The sequence below is a fragment of the Pempheris klunzingeri genome, chromosome 10 (genome assembly GCF_042242105.1).
Source record: "Pempheris klunzingeri isolate RE-2024b chromosome 10, fPemKlu1.hap1, whole genome shotgun sequence".
Lineage (NCBI taxonomy): Eukaryota > Metazoa > Chordata > Actinopteri > Acropomatiformes > Pempheridae > Pempheris > Pempheris klunzingeri.
In genome coordinates, this window is record NC_092021.1 from 18715565 (window position 1) to 18741509 (window position 25945).

At 41.4% G+C, this 25945-nt stretch overlaps 1 protein-coding gene across 1 annotated transcript; it reads right to left on the minus strand.

Annotated features, from left to right (window-relative positions):
• Positions 1-1170: 1170 nt before the first annotated feature.
• Positions 1171-4592, minus strand: pcdh8 (protocadherin 8). Its single transcript, XM_070838390.1, has 4 exons — positions 2232-4592; positions 2021-2091; positions 1644-1777; positions 1171-1520 (listed from the first exon to the last, which is right to left on the minus strand). Exons 1-4 carry the CDS (start codon positions 4590-4592, stop codon positions 1171-1173), a joined length of 2916 nt encoding a protein of 971 aa, XP_070694491.1.
• Between the last annotated feature and the right edge of the window lie 21353 nt (positions 4593-25945).

The window sequence follows — 25945 nt, forward strand, 5'->3', positions numbered from 1 at the left end:
TGTATTTAATTGATTGTATCTTGCATAATTCAGTTACAGAGTCTCTTGGTCTCTTGCATCTGTGTGTGCTGCATTTACTGTCATAAAAATTATGTCGCTGCTCTATTTTGGGAGACGTAAGTAAGACAACAATGCAAATGGTGTATAATTTGTATGCTGAAGCTACATATAAACTGCAACTAATAACCAGTATTCAGGGTGATGTTTGTCAGTGTTGGTTATGGATTTAAACTCATCAGTGTCTCATCAATAAATCATTCAGGAGCTGAGACAGTTTGCACTTGCCCTACTTATTTATTCATGGTTGTATTAAACATGATAATAGTGACCAGCTCTGAAAATATGACAGAGTATATCAGAGTACTCAGAGAAAGAGTTACGTGAGGAATCTGCATTTCATCATATGTATATTTTCTCATTTTTCTTGGCAAAGCAACTTTATATACAACAGCCAGCCACTTGCCCCTCATAGAAACAAAAGACAGCCAGGAATTTGTCAACCCAGTGCGTGTTGTATTGTGTTGTGTACAGTGATGTAAATTATTTAGAAGAGCGGAAGCAGATTTGACAGCACCCAGCATGGTTTTATAGGAATAATGGTTTACACTTTATTTTCCACTTGAGTACCGGCTCTACTCTCTCATTTGCATGCAAGAAACTCGACCGAGCAACCAGGAGTCTTCAAAGCCAGTCTCCCAGGTAATGGAGCAGCTTGAGATTTTACATCTGATCATCGCTGACTGGAGTCTTGATCATGTAGATTCAAACTGGGGGAAGAGTTCTACATGTTTACAAATTCAGCCCGGAGTTTGAGCGAGCAAGGGGATAATATCTAATCCTTAAAATGCAATGATTCTCAATTAAATTGATTCCTTGTCTGATCTAATTATATTATTCGTATCGTCATATTTGAGAACATTGTTGAATAAATTAAATTTTTCATGATTTCAATCACACTTTTATTGGAAAAAGAAACATTAGTGTGCATCATGTCATACAGTGCAGTGAAATTCAAATAAAGTAACATCAACAAACATATTAACATATTTTATAATAATTCCTTTCAACTAAGAAAAAAAATATGTACACCTGTTAACCATATAGCAATAACCAGCTTTATAAATGTTTACATCTTTCAGGTATATCCCGACAAGCTCATCAATACAGTTTTTAAAAGATAGTCGCAACCTCTAATGCCGTAGCCACGGTTACAACATTTGGACTCTGCTTGTGGATTTCAGCAGCTCCAACATCGGCCTCACGCTGTTGCTGGGGGAAGTAGGAAGGGAGGGTCCTGGTCTTGGTGAAGGTCTGCATGCTGCTCCTTGATTGTGGGCAATTTGTGCCATAACCAGAGTCCTTCCAGTAGTGGTGATAGCCGTGCGGGTTGTTGAAGACTGGTGCTGGGGAGAAGCCTATGGTGTATGCACTGTCTCTGGGGGATCTGAAGCTCTGTGACGGTACTGCACAGTAGGTGCCTTGGCAATCCCCAGACAAGTTGTTAGCAGCGCAGGATGCAGCTGGAATAAAAGTGAAAGAAATATTGATAAGGACGAATAATTCTTGATGTTACATTATCATCATTTATATCATTCTGGTAAATATTCATGTTTACTTCAGTAAGGTGTGACGTCGAAACTCACTTTTTAGCCTCGGCTGGAAGGTGCTGAAGTTCCTCTTGCCTCCGTCGCCACTGATATCAGAATCGCTGTCGTTAAAGTCACTGTCCCCTTTTCCACTGTCCTTCACGCTCAACTGGTCGGTGTTGCCAATGCCACTGCAAATACAATCAACAGATACAGTATGAGCCACCACTGCACCACATTAGCTTGATTATTGATGTCTTTTTTCACATACAAGGCCTGTCTCTATCCTACCCATCTAACCTCATTCCACAGGAATGCCACAAGCAACAAAACGTATGCACAGTGCATGTTAAGTGCACTCTGTGTTCAGTGAGATCCGACTGTGAATAAAGCATTTCCTATCTGAGGAAAGAAATTACATTTACTTGTCTTACCTCACTTGCAAGCAGTATTTGTCACCTTGCCACACAGATGTTGCTTGGAAATGTTTGGAGGGCAGGAACATCTAAGAGAACAAACAAAAAAAAAATGACAGCAGAGAGCTTAGTTTCCATTTCTGGCACAAAGATCAAGGCAGCACTCGGGAACATCATATGCATATGAAAATAAAAGATGAAAAAAAAAATACCCTTGTAGTTGACTCACCTTTGTCTCTGAATCCCCACTCCTATCCTCATACAGGCAGGAATCATCCAGAGAAGAGGAGGTTCTCTCGTGGAAGAAGCCTTGTTGACCGGTGTATATGTTTGGTTCTGTTGGGCCGAACATGGGCATGGGCCCGCCATCAAACAGGCTGTGACACACTTCTCTCTTGGAGCCACGGTTTCTTCCTCCACGGCTTAGTTTGCATGTGACAATAACAACCACTATTGCAATCAGCAACAAAGCACAACCTCCGCTGAGCATAATAATGACAATTAGGGAGCCATCTAAGCTGGAACCTTCTTCATCATTTGACCGCAGCGCAATGACGACTTGGTCTTCAGAGGGCTCTGTGTCTGAGATGACAAACCTAATAGTGGCGCTGCTAGAGAGCGGGGACCTGCCATTGTCACTCACAGCGATTTTCATTTCCAGCACGTCCCCAATTTCAGCTGTCAGCCATTGTTTTAAAGCAATCTCTCCTGTGTCTTTATTCATTGCGAAAAGCTTTGGGTCACCTTGTACAATTTGGTAGGAGAGCTCGCCATTCACTCCCTCGTCCTCGTCTTCGGCTGAGACTCGAAGGGCAAGATAGCCAGCTGGAGCGTTAAAAGGCAGAGGGATATCAGCAGAGTCGTTCAGAAGGACGGGGAAGGTGAAGTGTGGGTAATTATCATTCTGATCCACAACTCTTATCCTGATTGTTGATGTGCTTGAAAGAGAGGGGGAACCTCTGTCTTCAGCTTGAATGACCAACTCAATCTGCTGAAGAGTCTCATAATCAAAAGACCTCAAAGTGTACAAAGACCCCGAGAGTGAATCCACAGACACGTACGTGGACATTGGAGATCCTCCTGTCACCTCTGAGTCAATGAGTTTGTAAGAGACTTTGGCATTCTTTCCCACGTCAGGATCTCGGGCAACAACAGTGGTCACATACGAACCTGGAATATTATTTTCCAGGACTGAAACTTCATAAAGTGACTTGCTGAAGAGAGGGGAGTTGTCATTCTCATCCGTCACACGGATGGTGTACTGTCTGACTGTTTTGAAGGGTGGGCTTCCCAGGTCTTCTGCAACCACAGTCAGGTTATACTCTGGGATCTTCTCTCTGTCCAGAGTCGTGCTGGTGATGATCATGAAACTGTCCCCATATGCCTGCTGGAGGGTGAAATGCTCGTGCCCGAGGAGGTTGATGCGCACGTACCCGTTGGAGCCAGAGTCTCTGTCCGAGGTGCTGATCAGAGCCACGAAACTCTCCGCAGCTGCAGCCTCTGTGATGTAGGCGACTCCGTCACTGCTGGAAGTCATGGGTTTGATGCTGATTTCAGGTGCGTTGTCATTCACGTCCACGATATCAATGACAACTTTGCAGCTGGATGGCACCGAGTGCGCGCCGAGATCTGACGCGCTGATGCTCAGCTCGTATGACCTCCTTTTCTCAAAATCGACCCGCGCCTTCAAGGTCACGTCCCCGGAATAAGGGTCGATGTGGAAAAGGCGTCCGGCTTCTGGTGACAAGCCGTCAGCAAACGCGTACATCACCTCGCCGTTGATGCCGTCGTCGGGGTCAAAAGCGTGCACTTTGAGCACGCGGTGACCCACAGGAGAGTCTTCGTTCAGCTCAACTTTCAGCGTGCTGTGCTCAAACGTCGGGCTGTTGTCGTTGGAGTCCAGAACTTTGATGTTTACGATCATAGAGCCAGACTTTGCGAGCACTCCCCCGTCAGTAGCAGTAACTTCAATGGTGTAGGAGTCCTCCACCTCTCTGTCGAGCTCCCTCACCAGCACCAGTTCACCAAACTTAACCCCATCCTCCCGATCGCGCACTTCAATGGCAAAGTGACTGGAGGGAGAGATGTTGTAGCTCTGGATGTAGTTTTCACCCACGTCCTGGTCGAGAGCAATCTGCAGTGGGAACCTCGAGTCCAGCGGGACGCTCTCCACGATCTCCAGGCTCGTCTCGTTGCGCGGAAAACGAGGAGAGTGGTCGTTGATGTCTTTGACCTCGATCTCTACGTGGATGAGTTGAAACTTTTCTTTGGAGAAGGCCACGATGTCGAAGGCGATGAAGCAACGGGGTGTCCTGGGGCAGAGGTGCTCTCGGTCAATTGTTTCTGCGACGCTCAGGAGTCCGTCAGTCTCCCTCATTTGGATCAAAGAAGAGTTGTTTTCTTGCATGAAGCGAAAAGACGTGTCAGGGTCATCAGCCGGATCAATCTTTAAATCTTGGGACAGATTTCCTATCTCGGTCCCTGGTGCATCCTCCTCATAGGTGAAATACCTTGTAGTTTTGCACTCAACTGTGTAAAATAAAGAAAACACTATGCACAGGCCAACTCCTGCAATCTTACAAAATCCCATGTTGAGGGGTCACAAAACACTGCTCAAAAAAGTCATAAATGACGTAAACAATCACCACTTGTGCTGTGTCAGGTCGAATCACTACTGTGATAAAGTCTGACTTTGCTGTGGCACTATAAGACCCGGTCTATGCAAATAGCCTGCCCCATCAACCAATGGCCTTCCAGAGGTCCACCAACTGGGAAACGTTTGGCTCTGCAGCTGACTGCTGCACACATTTGTGGGTGCAAATGGTTTATGAGATAAACTCATTGTGGAGCTTTCAGGCTGATAACAGTTTTACTTAAATAAATCTGCACATAGCAATTAATTACCTGACTAAATTACTTAGAGGACTGTATTTAATGAGGCTGCGCACCATCAGGAAGTTGCCTGCTGAAAGCCTGAAGGATTGTGTGTTAATCAGTCAATTGCAGGAAATTTCAGGTGAATAATCTGGGGTGGAAAGAGATAAAAAATGCAGGAGGAGAAATGTCCACGTGTCGATGAAATAATACTTGCTGATGATTGCTGCAAAAGTAAACAAGGGTTCGCAACGTCAGAAACTGCCATGAGCAGTCTCACAGTGCACGGCTGTACTTCTGTTTTGTGTTTTTTCCAAAATGCAAAGTGCAATTTGCGAAGAAGCTCAGTTCTTTAAGTTAAAGCATCAATGCAAAAGCACCCATTTAAAGTCAAGCAAAAGTCACACATTTAAAATGTTACTTAAGTAAAAGTACAGAAATGTTATCAGCAAAATGTAGTTAGAATATAAAAATAAATGCACTAATAGAGCAGTATGGCCTGTCATATACATTATATAATGTTATTGGATTGTGTAAGTAGCATTTTAATGTTGTAGTTAGATGAGATGGAGCAAGGGTTTAACTAGGTTATATATTGCTGGGTCGTTTAACATTTCACACGGCATCATATTTATCATCTATGTTACTAGTTGCTGTAAATGTTAAGTGAATGTAGTCAAGAACAAATCCCAATATTTCCCTCTGAAATGTAGAGGAGTACAATGTGGCATAAAATTAAAAGACTCAAGCAAAGTAAAAAAATATACTTCAGTACAATTTTTAATTAATGTTCTGAGTTACACTTCACCACTGGGTAAAAGCAGTTGTAAATGCAAAAGAGGAGACTGGGGAAAACTTCTAATAATGGAGCCTGATGGCTTTCATTGTTATTCATATACTCCTATGCATTATAATCACACAGTCCTTACCCTGGTTTACCCAAACCATGACCAAATGAACATTTATTTAGCAGCCCTTTTTTATCGATGTAAACATCACTCATAAATAATCAGTTTAACCCTTTCATGCATGAATTTTTTTTTTACTAAGTGTTTTTATTCATCTTTAGACATGAAAAACAAGATTTGAACTTTTTTTTTTAACCCAAATCTTATAAAGATACATTTACATGTCCAGTAGTTGAAATATAGCTAGTGATGCATGATGTACAATTCAGTGGACATGTGATTAATCATAATTTCCTCCCAATATAAAATCAATACTCTGAAAATTTAGCAATTGCATGACTCCTTAGATGTTACTTGATGTCCCCATATTTTTCTTACCTGCAAGGCTCTCTTTTTATAGAAGGTTTGAACAGAAAAAAAGCAACTTGGTGTTTCTGGCTGTCTGTCGACCATCTTTGCAATGGCTTCCCACTGGGTAGCTGTGTATGAGATGATGCAGTAGCATCCACTGTAGTGGCTGATGTGCAACTATGCCATCAATACAAGAAAACAGCTTTTGAATAGCTGTACACTGTAGTGACCTCTATGCATGAAAGGGTTAATAGAGGAAAATCAAAAATCTCTCTTTATTGTGTGGCTGTAGACATCTGTTCAAATAGCGGAGGAGGAATTTAAATCTAACACAGCAACAAAAAAACAAAAACAAACACACACACACACACACACACACAGCCAGACAAGTGTCATTTGATTAGTGTTGTGTTTTAGACACCCACAATGTTAATTACACATAGAATATCACTGTAGCCATTAAAGGAGAACCTTGCCTGCATAATCAAGACCATCTTTATTTTTGATAAACACTCAAATGCACTTCATTCACCCTTTTGTAAATCAGTTCTAAAATAAGAGCCTTCGAACTCAGAGGAGTTAAAGAAGTCAGGAGAATAAACTACAGTGAATGGTTCCCTCTCACACCTCACACACACACACACACACACACACACACACACACACACACACACACACACACACACACACACAGACACAGACACAGTCACAGTCACACACACTAACAACAGCTCCCATAGTGATAACAAAAGAGCATGAGTCAAACAGACCTTTGTCAACCATATGGGTGATTAGCTTCTGCTGATTAAAAGGCGTCTATGGCTCTTCAAAGGGCTCTTGACACCTCACAAAAGTTTGTGTTAAATCTGTCTGAGCCCCCAAGAGGCCACAAAGAGGAAGGTGTTAAAAACCACACAATGAGCAGCCACAGAGACCAGGGATGCATCTGATACTGTGTCAGCAAGAGGGGGGAAGTGAGCTCTGTGCTGCCATATGTAAAGTGTTATACAAGCCCAATTTTTCTAATGCACCAAATGTCCACCCATCCGTCCATGCAGCTATCCATCCATTTTCTAATGCTTATCTGGATAGCGGTTGCAGAAAGCTCCCTCTTCACAACAGTGCTCTGGTACAATGCCTGCATTACTGCTCACAGTGCACTAACCTGCCTTTCGATCTCATCTTTAAAAATGTCCATTTTCTGAGACTGGACTGAAAGATCTCGCATGCAGGGGCCTCAGCCAGGAGTTCCCAGTTTACCCTGACCGTTTTGGTTTTGCAGGTCTGTCGGGCATCCGGTCCAAGTAACCACCCGGTGGCGATCAGTTAACTGCTCTGCTCCTTTCCTCACCAGAATGTCAAAGACATACATAAGTCTCTGATCAGATGCTACCACCACAAATTCAATCTGGTACCAAACCAAGTACACTCATGAATCACCCCATGCTCAAACACAGTGTTTGTTACTGTCCTGCTATAATAAAGACAATGCCTGCTATTCTTGGCAAGAATATGAGGCAGGGCAAACAAAAAACAAACTGTTAAAACACTTTCCAGCAGACAAGGCCAATTTATACTGTATACCATCGAAAGCTGCAGTATTTACATATTGAACTTGGAGTGTGCTTCAGTCGGATCACACCACAACAGAAGTGGATGTTAGGAGTTTGTTCTCAAATGCGCAAGGCACCAAACCAACAAGTAGTTTTCCCATATGCTCAAGCGTGTATTACGCCACAAATCACTGCATGAAGTGATATTTTGGAGTGTGCGCTAAGACAGGACAATATCGGTCTTAAATCATTAATCTAGGAAGTGCAACAGCATTGCATCATGTTTTACTCAGCATTGAGTGAGAAATATTATGATGTTGAGTTGAGCGTAAACATGAAATGTTGCCTCATTTTCTTGGTTATTTTTATTTGCTCTCTATCTCTATTTTCATCCTTTATTAAAAAAACAAGATCACGCTGAACATGTGAACGCGGAGCCAGGGGGGGGATCAAACGTAAGATACTTTTCTGCCATTACCAGACACACAAAGCCCTCAGCACAATAGTCCCATGCTGGCTGGGTGTTGAAATCCAGGATTTTATGGCTATGAGGAGTCAGAAGGTAACGCAGAATTATTAGCCAAATTAGTTGTTTGCCACTAAGAGGATTATGCTTTAATCTTATCAAATGTCTCACGCACTTACCACTTTGTGTTGTAACGGTTTTCAAGGTAACAACTGAGTACAGATGAGGGTATTTCTGTCTGAAATGAAAGCACAGACAGAATGATTAAAACAGCAGCTGAACAGGTAATGATGACTTGTTCAGTCTTGTGATTTAGTTTGCGTGCTCTCCGTTGTGCTTGAGCTAAGTGCCTCAATGTAAAACATCACTTCCTCTTGTCGTAAGTATTTTTCTGATCAATATATCACCACAAGGTCACCAGGGGCCTTGACCACAACCGAATCCTGACTAACATAGGAGTGATACTTGTTTGTCACTTAAGTCAGGTGATTAATGCAGATCACGGCTTGATTAAGACGTGTGTGGTGACAGTAAGAGCATTACAGCAGATTAATGGGGTTGGCCATCTGTTCTCTCGCTGAGGTGATTTTAATTAATGGTAAGAATATTGTTAATCTTCCCCTGGCAGTCAACATCACAGTAATCGCAGTGATGGTCAGAAATCAGCCTGATGTCAGCCAGTCTTTGACATCATTTGAAGGCCGTTTGAAGCTTCTGCCTTCTCCACCTCGCACGCCACCGGGTAGTAATGCAGGAAAAGCATTTGGTGACACCGGGAGCAGTAATCCTGGCATATGCCACTGGGAACAAATGTCTCAAAGGCCCACCTTTTGGATAACACCCACCATGCCACCCACTGCTATAAGATTTTCCACCAGGTTATTTTTTTTCTTTCTTCATTATTTTAATGTTCTCAGTTTCCAGGTTCTCTTTACTTTGAGATACAGAAAAATGCTTAAAAATCTTTTAATTAATGCTTTTGACAGGTTTATTGTTTTCTATTTTGTGTGTTTTACAGTCTATTTTCTCAGCATCACTGAGCTTACTATTTTAAAAATGTCAAAATACACAGTTACAGTGATCAGCAGGTGAGGTGGGAACATTCGAGTTTTATTAATACATTTTGGTTTGTCTGGGTTTATTCTGTCATAAAACTATGTCAATCATACCCCTGCAAATATATACACAACACACACGAATACAGAGAAGCACTGGCAGAGGGTAGAGCCATACATATAAACTGAAAATGAGCATGAAGCCCCAACAAGCTATTATGCACAAAACTAAAACATGACATAAAATGAATCAGTTTTGTTGATTTGCAAGTTTAGCAACGATAGGTATTACATGCTGTCATGGATACTGCATGAACTATAGCTTAAATATTAAAGAAATTCATTCACCTCAGGTCATTCCATTTGTATTAATGAAAGCTTCATCATAACATCATCCTAATAACATCTATCTAAAACTCTCTCTCTCTCTCTCTCTGTCTATGGAGACAGGATAGAGAGACACTACCACACCTATGCTGATTTAACACGTGTAAATATTCTGGTACCTGGCCATTTAATTATTAATATGCAAGTCTACTAAAGACCTCAATGGGTTCTTTTGATAACAATACAACCTTGAAGAAAGATAGCCTTGTACTCTCGACACAGCATTTATTAAATTTAGATAGGCACAGACTCTTTGCTAAGGCTGGAGTCTCATCCAGCCATTTTCGGGCTAGCCCCTTATCAGTTTCCTCATCTCACTTTAACCTTAGGTGCTCTAATAAACTGGGGGTATACATGTCACTCCTTTGGCCATGAGGGTCATGTGGAGGGTTTAATCTCGGCCATTTGGGCTGTCTGCAAGGCAGATAAAACAAGATTATCCTGTGCTTGGTATTGGCCCTTGGTGGGACGAGAGGGTGGAAGCATGTGAGCAGCAGCTGTGGAGGTGCCAAATACTCAGACTGGCTAGTGGTCTCTGTTGCTTTTGGCACCTCCCGCGGCGTCACAGGCACAGATAACCCCCCAACCACAGCTCATCCTCACAGCTCTCCAACTGATTACAACTGGCCAAATGTTTAACATACTGTCCCTAATCACACTTAACATTCTGTCACAATATGCTCTAAATAGCTTTTAGGGCCATATAAATCACATAGGTACTTGTAGCCTTGATGTTATTAGGTCTAATCGTTTTTTTCTCCTCCTGTTAGTTTCCTTTTTTGCCTCAGCTATGTATCTAATGCATTCAGATCATTTCAGGAGGGATGAAATCTCTTTTGCACAGCTCCTGAATTTAGGACATGTGAGGGGCAACTTAAAAAGATATATTTGTAAAACAAAGATCAATTATGGAAATAAATGCATAACATAAGAAAATAATAAAAAATCCTCACAATTTTATGAGAAATTAATTAGTCTATTAGGGACAAGCATGAATAATACACAGTTCCCCTGTAATAAGATCTCAGTGGACTCTACATGTTTTAAACAAATCCAGAACATTAATATGGATGCCGTGTAAACATGTTTCTAGGATTTTTTCATGTTGGCCACAAAAGGCTGAGTCTATTAAGAAATTTGGAAAGACAGATTTTGTTGTTTAAATCTCCTAAAAGCCGAGGCAGATCAAAAGAGGCATTAGTATTCAGAGACAAACCATGTTTGGCTGAGGTTCCTCTACCCCCACTCAACTCCAACCATTCCCCACTGTGTAACTAATGCGCGCTGCCTGAGAACGATTGGAACAACAGTTGCTAGCTGCACTTCATTATGCATAAGCATTTTTGAATAAGCTTTGACCATATGTACAAACAGGTAGGTTACTGCTGCACACAATAATAGCTGTCACTATAATTTAAGCACTGAGTGAAAACTACCAAATCCCTGTCTCACTACCGTTAACAGAATACCTGCTAAAGGATTTCAATGACAAACAAAGCAAAACAGGTTTTGGAATTGAGGGCAGTCATTTCAAAATGGGGAGTCGACCCCAAAGGTTTGGATTAAAACCAGGGATGAGAGTGCCATCTACAGGTTGAAACTCTGCCATGCTAACGTCAGATGACTTGCAAGCAGGAACATATCCTGAGAGCATGTGCACCTCTTCAGAGCGCACTTGTCACACAGACACAGATCATTAACTCTGTCACTAATAAAAGGTAAACCCATATTCAAACCACCTGTTTGACGGAACATGTAGTCCTGACAGAAAATCAAACAGGCTAATTAGAGCTGAGACTGACGACCTCAAAGTACTGCACCAAACAATTGGATCCTACTTGAAATCAGCTCCCCTCCTCTCGTCGTGAAGTGTAGCCTTGATGTGTGCTTTGTACTTTCTGTTGGTAAAGGATCCACTATGTGTTTCAGTCCAATTATGATGACTACTTTACATTTCATGCCTTGTATTGAATTTCACCGCCTTAAGCTACATGGATGAGGGCCCCAAAAGATCAGCAGGCCTGCACATTAACCTCCTGTGATACTGCGTGTGTGTGTCTGTGACGATTGCAGGCACATATTTGGCTTGACATATCCCGATCCAACTTTCACTTTGATTTTCATTTTCCACATCGCCGCTGAACTGGTCATTGCAGATACTACATTACCGAAAAATGTCCTTGTTTCAGTGCGTCCGCAGTGAAGATGTACATACTAATTCCATATTCCCATGGCTTGCTGGCTGTTACTATATCAGGTGAGGTAAATAAGAATTTGCTCGGTAGTCCAGGCTGTGAATAAATTTGATTCTCTCTTAGACGGTTATATTATTCAAAGCAGGGAAGATTAAGTATAGCCTGCTTGCTGGTGTGTGTGTGCACATGTAAAAATGTTTGTGCACGTGTATATTTATATGTGCCTCTTTGTGTGTGTGTGCGTGTGTGTGTATGTCAATGCTAATGTGTGCCTTTTCAAGGACCAAGTCCCTCTCCTCCCCTTCCTTGAATATATTTCACATCTCCATATTGCCATCCTAGAATGTCACCTCCTTGAAGCAATTTCCTCTCAGCCATTATCTGATGGGTGAGAACTGTTTCCCATTGGCAGGTGCAGATGACACTTGGGCTGGGCAGGAGCTGGCTGTTAAACGTGGGACTGGCTCCTTACCAAGCTCCAGTCTGCTTGGTCCTGACAGCCCCCACAGGGCTGGCCACTGGGGGCGGACTGTTGGGCCAACTGGCCACTGAGGGGTGTAATCACTCCCTCTGACATATTTGGCACAAGGTATTCATTTGCTGCACAACATAAAGGCCTGTGTGAGCGTCTTGCTTAATCCTGTTAGGCCAGGAGATGGCAACATTGAGGTGGCAGATACACATTTGAAACACTTCATTCCTGTAATGGTTTATATCATATAAGAGGCTAAAAAAAGGCAAGTAAGGATTAAAGAGTCAAAACAATTTATGAAAAACATCATGAGAAATACCCCAATCCAATCCAGCACAGTAGTAGAGTATTCCCACTTAACTGTCCTCTACTATATTGGATTATTAGTATCATTGTTTTTTTCTTCACCTTGTGGAGTTATTTTGTTGGCAAGGAACTGTTATTTTGTTCAAAACCCAAACAGAACCACAGCCAATACAATACAATATAAAATGTGATACAATAACACCACAAATACGATCGCAGTAAATAAAATTGACACTTTATAAGCTTTACAAATATAGTATGCAGCCTGTTGCAAGGCTGTTACACTGAATTACATTATATTTACGTGGACACACAAACTGTGCTTGTAGGATACATATTCCTCGACAAAAACTTCGAAGAATGGAAATGGTTAAAGATGCAGAACAGAGACAACACTGACTTATTTTTCTGCCTTTACTCGTAAGAGTTTGCAATTAGGAATGCAAAATTGCAACAAAGGCACTGAAGAGGATGCCTACAGTGTATAGTGTGTGTGTGTGTGTGTAAGTGCATGAGTGGAGCAGAGAGATAGATTAATGTTGAGGGGCATCAGCTTAGAGGATGTTTTGTTTCCCTACTGTGTGCCGAGTGCAGAGGGGAGTTAAGGGATTCCAATCTGGTCGTCGAGTCCTGTGGTGCGAAGAATGTTTGGAGTGTGCTTGGTGATAGCGGACTCCATTACGGGGCTGAGTCTCAGGGTAGCCTGCCATTGTGCCAGCAAGCGAGGAGGTTAATCAGATCCCAGCTCCATTATGAATGCTTGCTATTTCTAAAGGGCTCTATGAATAGAATACTGTAAGCTCTCGTAAAAATGGAGCCGGGCTCTGTGCTTTTACAGAACAAGGCCTGATAAAGAATAGTGTTGGTGTGCATTTGAAGCGATTTCACATTCTCCAGAGCAAAACCAAATGAGTGTTTTATGAGGGTCTAGTTATTAATTATCTCAGATTAAGAAATTCTCTCTCCGGCTCTGCAGCAATGTTTCCAATGTCTGCTTTGTTTGCAGTAAGGGGCAGATTATCTTAATTGATTTTTTAAGTATTAAATTAATTTCATATTGTGAGTCAATGACATTTGCCTGCACAAATTGACGAGCATGTTATCAGTCGCTCCTCATTAAAACCCAACACATCGCTAAACATACTTTTTAGGCTTGCTTTTGTTTTAGCTAATATTTTCATTATTCGCAAATTAACCTGTGTCCTTGTATGTCTTGTAGTGCCTCAGTTAATAGCTTTGTTGATAACCTCGGTTGGTAGCGGGACCTTAGGATGAACCCCATCAGGAATTTATGTTCCTGTCTTTTAACCCTTCAAACATAAACATCATTGTACATGGTCACGCTTGGTTCCAGGATGCTGGAATACACTGTTTGGTTTTCTTGGGCTGCTGTGAGCCAAAATACTTTCTTGAGTTTGAGGGGCACCTACTTGATAACACCACTGACAGTCCTCTACTCAGGCACACAGCTGTAAATCTTTTAGATTAGGAGGCTGGTGAATGGTGCTGCTTGTCCCATGGTCCTGCAGATTTATGATGGTGTACAAGGTGCCTTGTATGCTAACCATCTGAGGGTCCGAATCATTGATGATCGCCCTGGATTATGGCTCAAAAAAATGAGATGTCAGACTTTGTTTTATTGCTTTTACCATTTTATTAATTTGTTTTTGATCATTTTTCATGTCTACTCTTATCTTTTTCATTTATCTGGTAAAGCACTTTAAAATACAATTTAAAGAGTGCACTATAAATAAAAGGGCATTATGAAGGCTACAATTACATAATGTGCTTTTGGGATTGAAAACATTTACCATGAATCACAATCCAACTCACAGCGTAGCATTATGTAGCAACAGTCTGAGCAGAGAAGTGAATGAAGACGACAATAAGACTTGACTCTTGGGAAGAATGCAAACAGGAGATTCAGCAGTCTGCCATTAGGACAACATACACTAACTGATTTAGAGAGCAATAAACGAACGTCTAATAGGGCCGTTCATTTCATACAATTTGTAGAAAATCTAATTTCTTTGTGAAGGCACAGAAGCTAAAACTCAACTAAGCTTTGCAAAACAACAGAGCATTTATATGGGAGGAAATGTGTTAACAGGCTAGACAGTCCTATTCTCAGCAAAGAGGTATTTAAGTACTGAAGATGAAGTGAGATGGAAAATCTCATTTCCATAACAGAACAGGGAAAACAGTCTGGCAGAAGGTGTTTTCTTTTTTTTCTGTTGAATTGTCAGAGCAATCATGGTCGAGCCACAGCCAGGGCAGCAGACTAAAAGGAGTAGGGGGGTTGGGGAGGGGGGGGGGCATACAAATGAACTTGAACAATCTCATGCTTCCACACGCGCGCGCACACACACACACACATACACACACAGCAGTAGATGATACACATAGATGCAGGCATGCACAAACAGTGCTTAGTCTCAGAGGAGCAGACAGCGAGCACATTATGCAAACAGAGGCTTTGTGTGTATGGCGCTGAACGTGCCTGCGTGTTGGAGAGAGAAATTAGACTGATTAAAAATCAGGAAAAAATCACAGACTGTTAGATGGATCTCCTAGGGGCTAATTAGTATGTTGAATCTTGAGCCAAAAACACATTGTTTAACAAATCTGGAAACATAGGTATATTCATGATTTGTTTACTGAAATCTATTTTAAACGTTAGATGGTGTTTATGTTTGAAATGCGAGCCATCGCTGCACAATAGCAATAGAAATGTGCAGTGCATTTCAGTGGGACTGCATCTTTTCCCTACGCACAATCAATCTCTTTGGCGAAGCTGAATGGGTAATGCAAGACTCCTGTGTTCCTTTGGGGTATGAGTTATAGGAGTTTCTATAGTATGGAGTGAAGCAGAGAGTGTGGACAAAGAGCAGGGATCAGCCAGTCTGCAGGAATGAAAATACTTTCATGTTGAAACCCAGGTAACAGTGGAGTACATTTTGGTGCTTCAGGAGCAGGAAATGAACTATTGTTAGTGTTTCCATTGTGAGTTATGTAATAGAACGACTGGAGGAGCCTGCAGGAGCAAAATTGAAATGACCCTCCTCACAAAGCAGAATAAATATTTAATTCAAGCCGAATAATAGACTATCCCACAATGTTTTGTCCTTGACCATAAGCTGAGCCCTGAAGATATTAGTTCAAGGGAGAGAACAATAATCAGCACACAAGCCTATTCTGTTCAGCGTATAAAAGGGAAATCTGAACAGTTCCCTGATCTTCAATCTATCATTTATAAACTTTAGATTTTTAATGCCAGCCCATATGAATATATTCAACAACACATGGAGACAGCGAACAGAGGGAGGGAGATCTTTTTTATGTTTTGAGTACAGGCAGAATTCTAGTTTAATATTTAAACCGTCTTTTCTTCAGTCTGGAGCTTTTCAGTACTCAACTGAGTGGGACTCAGTTAATTCCTCCTTGTACTCCTCATGTTAACAGAGCAATGGTGCCCTGTAGGTTGAATAGCCATGACACGACAATCGATTGCACAGACGTATAAAGTGCATATTAACATGACTTCCATACATAATGCATTCAAACTGTTTCACTTATCCAGTGTTTTAGACTAGAAATGGACCAGAAATGCATGAGAGCATTTATAATATCTATTTATTCCAGATTCATAGCAGATACAGTTAAGATTTTACTCCAGCGACCCCGACTATAGCTCAAGAGAAGGGTCTACAGCAGCATGCGTGAAAGAATAAAAGTATGCAGAATGTTTTAGAGCACTTTCAATTCTCTGGTGCTGTGGTGGGTGACTTGGTTTGTACCTCTAGAGAAAACCTGTGATATCATTGTCCCAATCTTTGCAATGAGCTGGTGTGTCTGGTTAAAGCTTCATGGCCAGCGGGGCGCACACTGAGCTATGGAAACAAGCACGAGCAGTCCAGCGGGCCAATGAAACACGCCTATGCCTAATTAACCTTTGTGCGTCCACGTGCGTGTGCGTGTGTCGGAGTAGAGAGAAGGCCAAACGTGGGACATATGCCAGTACACAAGGCTGCTAATACAAAATGTTGGACTTCACCCCACATTAGGAACATTTAGTTAAAAATAATTGAGTCAAAGGTAGAGGGAGCGAGGATCTGAACATCAGTAGCTTGGCCCTAATACCCCTTATTCTTAATCTAATACATTATTTATAAATGAATGAAGCAATCAAATGGTGAACTAAAGCACCGTTAGAAGCAGTTTTATTGATTAGATGAAAAAGATAAATCTGCAGGTTCTGCAAGAAAGGGAGCAAAAACAGACAAAATAGAAACTGACAGTTTTACCACCACTGAATCAAAACACTCATCCTATGTGACCAAAAATGTACCACCACACATCTCCTCAGTAAATGCCATGTGTTACATCCTAAATGGAAACTGTCCCCGGCGCAGCCACCAGGGAACCCAACAGAAGAACAAGTCTTAAAATATTAAAAACCCACAGCGCTAAAAAACAATCCAGCAGATAATAATCTGTGCCTGACTAGAAATAAAAGACAGTGACAGTTGGACAGTAACACAGCATAAAAGTAAATTATTTCACATGCCCTCTGGCTTGTACATACTGTCTGTTTCACAGATTTTCACTGAGCTCAGGCAGCTACAGGTCTGCGTGTCCTCAAGGCACAGCTCAGATCTTCACAAATCACTACACATAAAGCAAAACAATCAGCCAACACATGCTTTACATTGGCAACATATTAACAAAATTTCATGACAGACCTCTGAGAAGATTCAGAAAATAGTTATCACTATCACTAAAGAAAGCTAAGCAATGTAACATGAGGGTACTGAGCTCTATCGTCACAATGCGTTTGGGTCACTGGATAAAACCAACTTAAAGTATAAAGGTCTGAGACCTGGTATGATATGTAACACCCTGCACAGCATTCACCCTTCACACAGTCAGTGTCCTTGGCAAACTGCACAAAAAAGAGATCTGATTCATCAAACCTTGTGAGGTCAGTCACCTAAGATCCTTGAGTCTGATATGGAAAAACATTGAACAGGGAAAAAATTGAAGAAAACTCAAGATGAGCAGCAGAGGAGGGATCCCTCTCGCAGAGAGACATACACGCAGCAGATGTTATGTAAACAGAACAGACCAACATAGTAACATTACAGTATGGAAAATCAGTATAACAAAAGTATAGAGTGAAAAACATACAGTATATGAAAAGTGGATCCCGTTGGACGTTGAGCAACTTGGGGAGTCCCCAAACAGACTGGAGGTGACAACATCGTCTTCACCATGGGGACCTGGAAGAGAGACTACACAAAACACACACAAGTGAAGTTCAAGCAAACCATTCACACAGATGGGAGAATATTAACAAACACACACAGAGGGAGAGAGAGAGAGAGAGAGATAAAGAGAGAGAGAGAGACTAGAACAACATGCACACAACAGAGAGAGAAAGGAAAGGAGAGGATGAATCTTCTCCTGGAGGGTGCATCAACAGCCAGGGGAGAGCGAGAGAGCCCCAGATCTCAGCCAATGGTCCAGCACAGAAAAGCCTGAGTGAAAAGAGAGGACAAGGAGTTGAAACTAGGGAGAGAGAGAGAGAGAGAAAGGCACACAGCTGTGCTTGAGGGACACAAGCAGAGCGTTATAGAGATGCGATGGACTAAACATGGACTAAAGTGCAAGGCTTAATAGATAAATTGAGACTGACATCAACCTGCTGGATGGATAATGGTAACAGGTACAAGGGAATCAAAAAAAGCAGCTAACTGAAAGTAAAAAAAAAGATGAGCTTTAAGTTCAGATTTAAAGGCCCCAACAGTGTCAGGCTGCCTGATATCAGCAGGAAGGTTATTCCAGAGAACGAGGGTAAAATAACCCTTCAGCCAGCTGACTTCTTTTTCACCTGGGGAAGAGACAGGAGCCCTGCATTCAGAGAATAGAGAGCATGGGATGGGATGTAAGGTTTAAGGAGGTCAGACAGGTGTGAAGGGGCGTGCTCATTTACAATTTTGTAAATGTTTTGATCTCCACCCACATAGTGAGCCAATGATGGGAAGCTAAAATTGGTTTAATATGGTAAAATGTTCTTGCTTTAGTTAAGATTAAGGTAGCTGCTGTATTTTGAACCTGACAACAAGATGTTTAATATCCAAGGTGTGAAACAGGGTCTTTGTATCTGCCAAAGACGGAGGGAGAAGAACTGCGTGGGGGGTAGTATCAAATGTAACACCAACATTCGTGGCTGTGAGGTGCACTAATGCTGATCATAATCATACCTCAGAAGGACGTGATCCTTAATTTCATTGCATTGTTGTGCATTTTTTTAAGTTCACAAAGTGATGACCGGAGATCATTGAAAAACTGGTATGGAGTCGAGGCAAGTGTTTGTTTTAGAACACAGATCAACTGGAATTAAAAGTATGAATTTTCCACTGTCAGTTTTACAGAAGTAGCTGGAGACAAAGAACTAATTTGGTAGTAAGTTGTGAGCTTTGTTGCAGCTTGGCTTCCTCTTTGTTGTCTTGGGAAGTCTTGGGTTGACTAGTGAGCCTTGTGTTCAGAGGAACCTTTGGGTATGCTACTCTGGTTTGGCGCTCTTGTTAATTCCTGTTTTTTTGTAAAGGCAAAGCATTTTGAACCATCTAGCTGCAGATCATGTATTGGACACTTGTGATGAGCTTTGGTTCACATTTTGAGATCAGCATTTTGTTGTATACTTTGGGTCAGAAGTTTGAACCTGTTGTCCTGCAGATCGCACTCCTCACTGTTCTGTGTTTTCTGTGTTCCTGCAAAACAATCTGCCATTTGAGGTGGGTACTGCTTTACATTCTTCTAGACGCCCATCATACAAGTTCAGAAACTGTCTTGTTCATGTGACTGATTGCTTGCAGTTCACTGGCTTGTCTTCCACATTGGTCCGTCATCCTTAAATTGCTCCTTTGGATCCAAGGTTACAGGGCGGGGGATTGAATCTGGTAAGAGGGATGGTGGTGGATGGAAGTTTATGTCACTGGTCATTTCCAAGACCACAAGTTAAATTCTGTTTTGTATTGTCTTCATTTCATTGTCGTCTTTCATAGACTTCAGATTTGGTATATTTACTTTGTTTTCTGATTCAGATGTCAAGGTGGAACCTTAATTTTAGGGGAAGGGGGCGTTTGATGGCCTTCCCGCTGTGGAGGTTATCCTCGGCAGGTAAATTGGCTGATGTTTTCAGCTATAAAAGCTGGTCTGTCTGATGACTCACTCTCTCCCTTCCAACAGCTGGTATCCACCCTGCATCATTGTCTTTTGGTTTTGTTTAACTTGTTTTGATAAATTACTCTTCTTTTATTATTCTCTCTTGCGTGGACTCCATCCTTGTCACGTCCCCTGAGCCATGTTGTGACACTATCTAATCTCATCTATTTTTCTGCAATAAATAAATATATAATTCAATTAAAAAAAAAAAAAAAAAAAAAAAACATGAACCGTAAGAGGTGAGCAGCTAACAGATGGTTTTGAGTAAGTTTGGCCACAGTGTCAAAAAGAAATAGTGTTTGTTGCTACTGATTAAGCTGGAGAAAATGGATGCTTTGGTATTGGATGGATCACACTTGTAATCTAATACACACTCATGCCCTGAGAGGTAGAAAACCTCCTGTTTTGATTCACAACATTTGCATTACAATCTCATGCAGGTCTGCATAAGAGCATGTGTGTTTTTTTAGTAAAACAGGGGTGTAGACCTCTTTGACTGCCTTGTTACAGTCCACAAGGTGGAGTCTGTTGCCCTGGACAAAGGAATTCATAGCTGATGGAGATAATTGTAATACAAGAGCCTTAAATGAGTTGAATTTAATAGCAAGATTGGAGGTTAAACTGAAAATAGATTTATAGATTAAAAGGGTACTTTGCCGATTTTCAACCGGCTTTGTATGATTACAGCGCTGAGCTCCCTGCAGCTCTGCACTCCCAGTATTCGATTGAATAACTGACTTAACAGTAGAATAACAATAATCATTTTATTGTTAAGTCAGTTATTCAGTCACACACACCGCAAATGTCCTCAAGATCACACTTTTCACATCACCTGGCAGACACTGAAAGGCAACACGTGGGAACGTTGAATATTGTTAATTTGCGTATACTAGCAGTTCTGTAATGATACAGTGCTGGTTGAAAATCCAGAATCCCTTTAAGGCAACACCTCCACGTGGTTCAGTGAAGCCTGAGCAACATGGGCATCGGTATAGACATGCGATGAAGCTTCATTTAACGGTATAAATAACCTTTGGTTTCAGCCATGTTTCACGTAAACCAATCATATCCAGACTATGCTGAAGAATCTGTTCATTTATCAGCAAGGCTTTGGCAGACAGTTACCTGATATTTATAAAAACCAATTTTGAGAGTCTTGTTGGGGCTGCAGTTTTAATTAGTTGGCCAATTTGTAGAGCCAGCAGGAAATGGTGTGTTAATCGGAATAAGACGCCTTATGTTATTATCGTGACACTTTAGTGGCCTGCACATGCAACAGTGTGGTTGGATAGAATTGTGATTACCTCAGGTATTTTGTTTAGGATCAAAAAAGCTTGGGCCTGAGCTCTGCAGTCACAGTCGGATTTTGTCTTTTCAAGGGATTTGTCCCCTTATCCCTTCAGTAAGGAAATACATATTTTTGTTTCATGATTTGGGTGAAGCAACCCTTTAAAGTGCCACACAATCCTTTCAGTTTATGTCTGCTGACAAATATACTTTGTACAAATACTCAAAGCAAATTCCTCCTCTTGTTTCCTACCTGTACACTCTGAGCACTATCACAGCCTGTCACCACAAAAATCAAGCAGAGAACTGTCATGTCAGCCTAAATCACTTTCTCTGATGCTCCCTCATGTTCGGCATCTCTCCCTCGGTTGCATGTTTCCATACAAACTGCTGTGCGCAGCTAGATACCATGGAATCTGTGTGGTTTTCTAAGGCTATGTGAACACACAGTCAGAAGTGATGTGTTGAATCAAACTGACAATTCAGACGTAGAAAAGATACCCCCAGATTTTTTTGGATAAAGGACTGATCATCTTCAATACTGGTTGGTGTAAGTGTTGATAAAGCACTCTAACCAGGCCGGAGGAATAAATCATATCTTAGTGGCCTCCGATGTTTTCGCTCGTGGCTTTTTTTTGAAGAACACGCAAATCTTCTCAACACCACAAGACATTTCAAATAAATTCTTCATTGGCCTGTCAAAATGCTTTTCCTCTCCCTTCAACACCAGCAGGAGGACTACCGTGATCTAGTATGAAATGACCTCATTGTGCAGGGCATCAAGGATTTCAACAGCTCCATCTCCGGGTGTGCCCTGAACTGTGAATTTCAGATTCAGACAGCCCAAGGCCCAAGGCCATGAGCCGCTGGCGCTGCTGCAGCACTCTGTTGCTTCACACATCTGAAATTGGCTGACATGTTTAAGTTTGCTGTACCTTTGCTCAATCTTTGTGCGATTGCTCTCTGGAAACCATGCAAAGCCAAGTGACTCAAGACCTACATGTGTCAGGGCAATGAAGTCCTCCCTTCTCTAATTTTAGTCTGCATTTCCAGAACTGCCATATAGGCACATTTTGATGAGATTTATGGTACATACAGAGGGGCGGTTAGACACATCAGCGTGTAACGTGGTAATCTCAGAGAGGATATTTGACAGATAGTTTTCCATTCGGTCTCAGTATCCCACGGCGCAGTAATCCCTTAATATCTTACCAATAACCATTAAGGATTTAATGTCACTCGTACTCTGTCTGGGTTTGACTTGATTCTCTCTCAGTTTTTCCTGAACCCAGGACACAGATGAGACTGACTGAGCCCATAAAATCTTTAAAGTCTCCACTCACGGGTCACAGAATGAACCGCGCAGAGGCAGGATGTTCAGAGGCTGTATAACAGGAAGGCAAGGTGACCGTTTCGACCTGAGTCAGTACATCCATGCTAAGTTATCCTCCTTTGACTTGCTTCTATGAGGAAATTAGGTAATATTTTGTCACATATTAAAAAAAAAAAAAAAGACCTTGTCTGAAATAAAGCTTTTTAAATCTTTTTTGCTTTGTTAGAGTTGCTATTTAATGAAGCTTTGTTCTCCAAATTGTTTGTATTCCAACTCAGACTAAAGCCAGTCACGGTGTGGAAGAAAATGTAGATCACACCAGCCGAGATAGCTGGAAAAAAAAAAAGCTCCACATTTTAAGCCTCCTCAAAAATCCCCAAGTTAATTTTTCATGGCCGTACCTTTTAGGAGTCATGTCAGTTTGATTTAATGTTCGGCTGACAGCTATTGGTTTTTGGTGTTTACCTCTTATCACTTCAGAAAACTGGGGAGGCCAATTTATACTCTGGATGCACATACAGCGGCATCAAAAATTAAGATCTTGACGCCCTGGAAACATTATAAAAGCTTTCTATAATGCCACTCTGTGTGTAATTGCTTATGCTCTTTTTGTGTGTCTGTTAGGAGGTTGGCAGGCGTTTTAAATTTTATCAGTATTTTCTGCGTTATGACTGACATACCCCCACATACTGTGGAGCCATTTCTAATGCTCCTCTTTTTCACTCACTCACACACTGGACCGCTGACAGTTTGCATCTGAATGATGGAAGTGCAGACGTGATGTTGTTTTTGAACTCCCATTACCGATGCCCAGAGGTTGCCTTTGTCAAGAGAATTTTACATAATGAACAACAAAATAGCAATAAGTGTTCATTGACACAATTGCTGTTGCATTCGATAAAGAATATCTTTAAAAGGGGGCTAACAGTGAAGAGATTGTCTCACGTGGTTCAAAGGATTTGAAGTGGAAGAAGAGAGGATTGATGTTTGTGCTGCAAGCCCCTGAGTAGAACTGGCCCTGGGTCTAATCAGAGACCAACAACGCACCCTTCCCCAGCCCCCCTCCCTCCATACCAGCATTTTCTCTCGCTATTCAAGAGCTGATAGATGAGCCTCTCTTTGTATTTCAGCCATGCACTTTCTTAAATCTGAAAAGCCAATTCATCTTGAGCAAACAAAAGAGGAGGAGGAGGGACTAAAAGAAAAAACTTCAAAACTCATTCTCTCACTTCTTGCCAGCGCTCAAGTGTCATTCACAAATTGTACATAAATTGTCTCAGTGCTTCACCCATAACCTACATTGATAACCAAAGCTGAGGAGTTCATAACTCAGCTAGTCCCCTCTGTCTTGTTCTCCAGGCTGCTAAGTTTAGAAAAGATAAGGAACAGTCTGCACGGTCTGTTTCATCGAGGGAAAGGTATCACACAAAAAGGGGAAAATGTGTTTTACTGATGGACTGAATTAATCTTTTCTTTTCAGGTACACTGCTTTTAAGACATTCTGGCACAGTAGTTTATCTATGCTTGCTGTCAAATAGAATTCAAGCATTTAGTGGGCCAGACAAATAACCAGTGTAATAAATCATCCCTTTTTGTGTAGTAGGGCATCAGAGAGGCTGCTGTGCGGACAGGCTGTTTGAAGTTTAGGCACTTTCATTACACACATGTCAACAACATGTACAAAGTTTAATGGTCCTGCAGTGAACTCGGGGGCAAATTTTTTACACTTCCAGTAGCAAAATGAAAGCCTATTTTTTTCAAGAGGATGTTTTTTTTTTTCAGCCAGCAATACAATATACACCAGAGTATTTTTTTTTTTCTAAATCCCACAGTGTCTTACTGTGCCCATGTGTTGAGAGAGAAACGGTGTCATGTTTAATTAGCAAATTTTCACAGTGAATGTGGACACCTTGTTGACACATCCATTCCACATGAGCTATTGCTGATTCCTTTGAATACGATTTCCATAATTATACCTCATCCAGTCCTGTGAAGCACATGCCTCAAACACCATGTTGCTCGCAGCAAAATAACACGAGTAGAAACAGCCATATTAACGCTTGTGGCAAGAAAACACTAAATGTTAAAGCCGCCTCCTCCATCTGCATTGTATGAGCCAGGATGGTCTCACTGCATTACAGATATGACCCCCCAACCCCCCTTATGTGCGCACACACACACACACACACACACATTTAACACCGCCTCCTCTTAAAACATACACACAAAGAGAGAAAATCTCACTGCCTGAGAAAGATGACCCAAATTTCTACAATGCTTTGCACTTACTGTACATATTTAAGTTGATATGCCTTCAATATGCAAAACCCATGATGTACCACCTCATTCCAAAACATAAATTCTCATTTACATGCACATTACTGCAAAACGAGACTCACCATAGGCTCTATGGTAATATTCAAAGTCAAGCAACACCCATCTTCCCAAAAGAACAATGAAGCATGACAGTCTGAATTGCCAGAACGTACTGTCAGAGGGCTCCTCCAAAGCTCCCAGCACTGACTTTCCCTCTGAATCTTGACTTGTTCATCTAATAACTTTGTTTATATTTGCTGTGGGACATGTCAGGAGAGACACCTTGAACAGTGGGATGCAGCTCTCAGTCCAAACATAAAGAGAGAAATGAAATATTCACCCGCCTGATTGTCTCCAAACTCCAGGAGAAGAATCAATAAAACATAACATTGGCTTCTTTCTGAGTTTAAGACTTCCGATGGGGTTTGAAACCCCCCTGTGACGTTGGAGGCTTTACTCTCACATATGAAAACACCAGAGTTTTATTTTGATGTTTGAATTAATCAGCGGAGAGCATCTTCAGAACAAAAAGATCTGATGTTGCCTGTGGGATCTGTGGCCATCTGAGATTTCACAGCCTGTATTTAAAAGCATGTTTTGAAGAATGCATTTCAACAGCCCATAATAAGCTAAGAAGATCCATAGTGCATCTACAAAACTCAGCCAATTTTTTTTTTCCCGTAGATATATACCACACATTTTTAATGTCCTGATCTATCCCCTTGGTGAGTAAAAAAAAAATGCCTTCAAAGAGCCGTGTTGAAAATAAGTGTTAGCTCTACTCATCACTGCATAGTATGTTTAAACACAACTTTCATGTGAAGGTTAAACCCCTGTGAAGTGTGTCACTTATGGCAATACAATGGGGTAATTATGCAGACCAGGTCAACATATGTAGATACCAATGGAAGACAAAAGGACACAGCTAAATAGAGGGAGACTGTGACCTCATTACCATGCTATCTCAGAGGTAAAAGAAATCCTTTCAGCCTCTAAAAACTAAAAATAACAATACTCTGCCTGTGTCCACATATACATTAACTGCATAAAAGACACTTTTACTGTGAAATTTCTGGATTAGGCCCACTTGATGTTGTTTTATTGTTTGACATTTTGGGAAATGCACTTGCTTATTTTGCAGAGAGTTAGATGAAAAGATCAATACAACGTCCTGTATCTGTACGGTAAACATGAAGCTGTAGCTGGTAGCTAG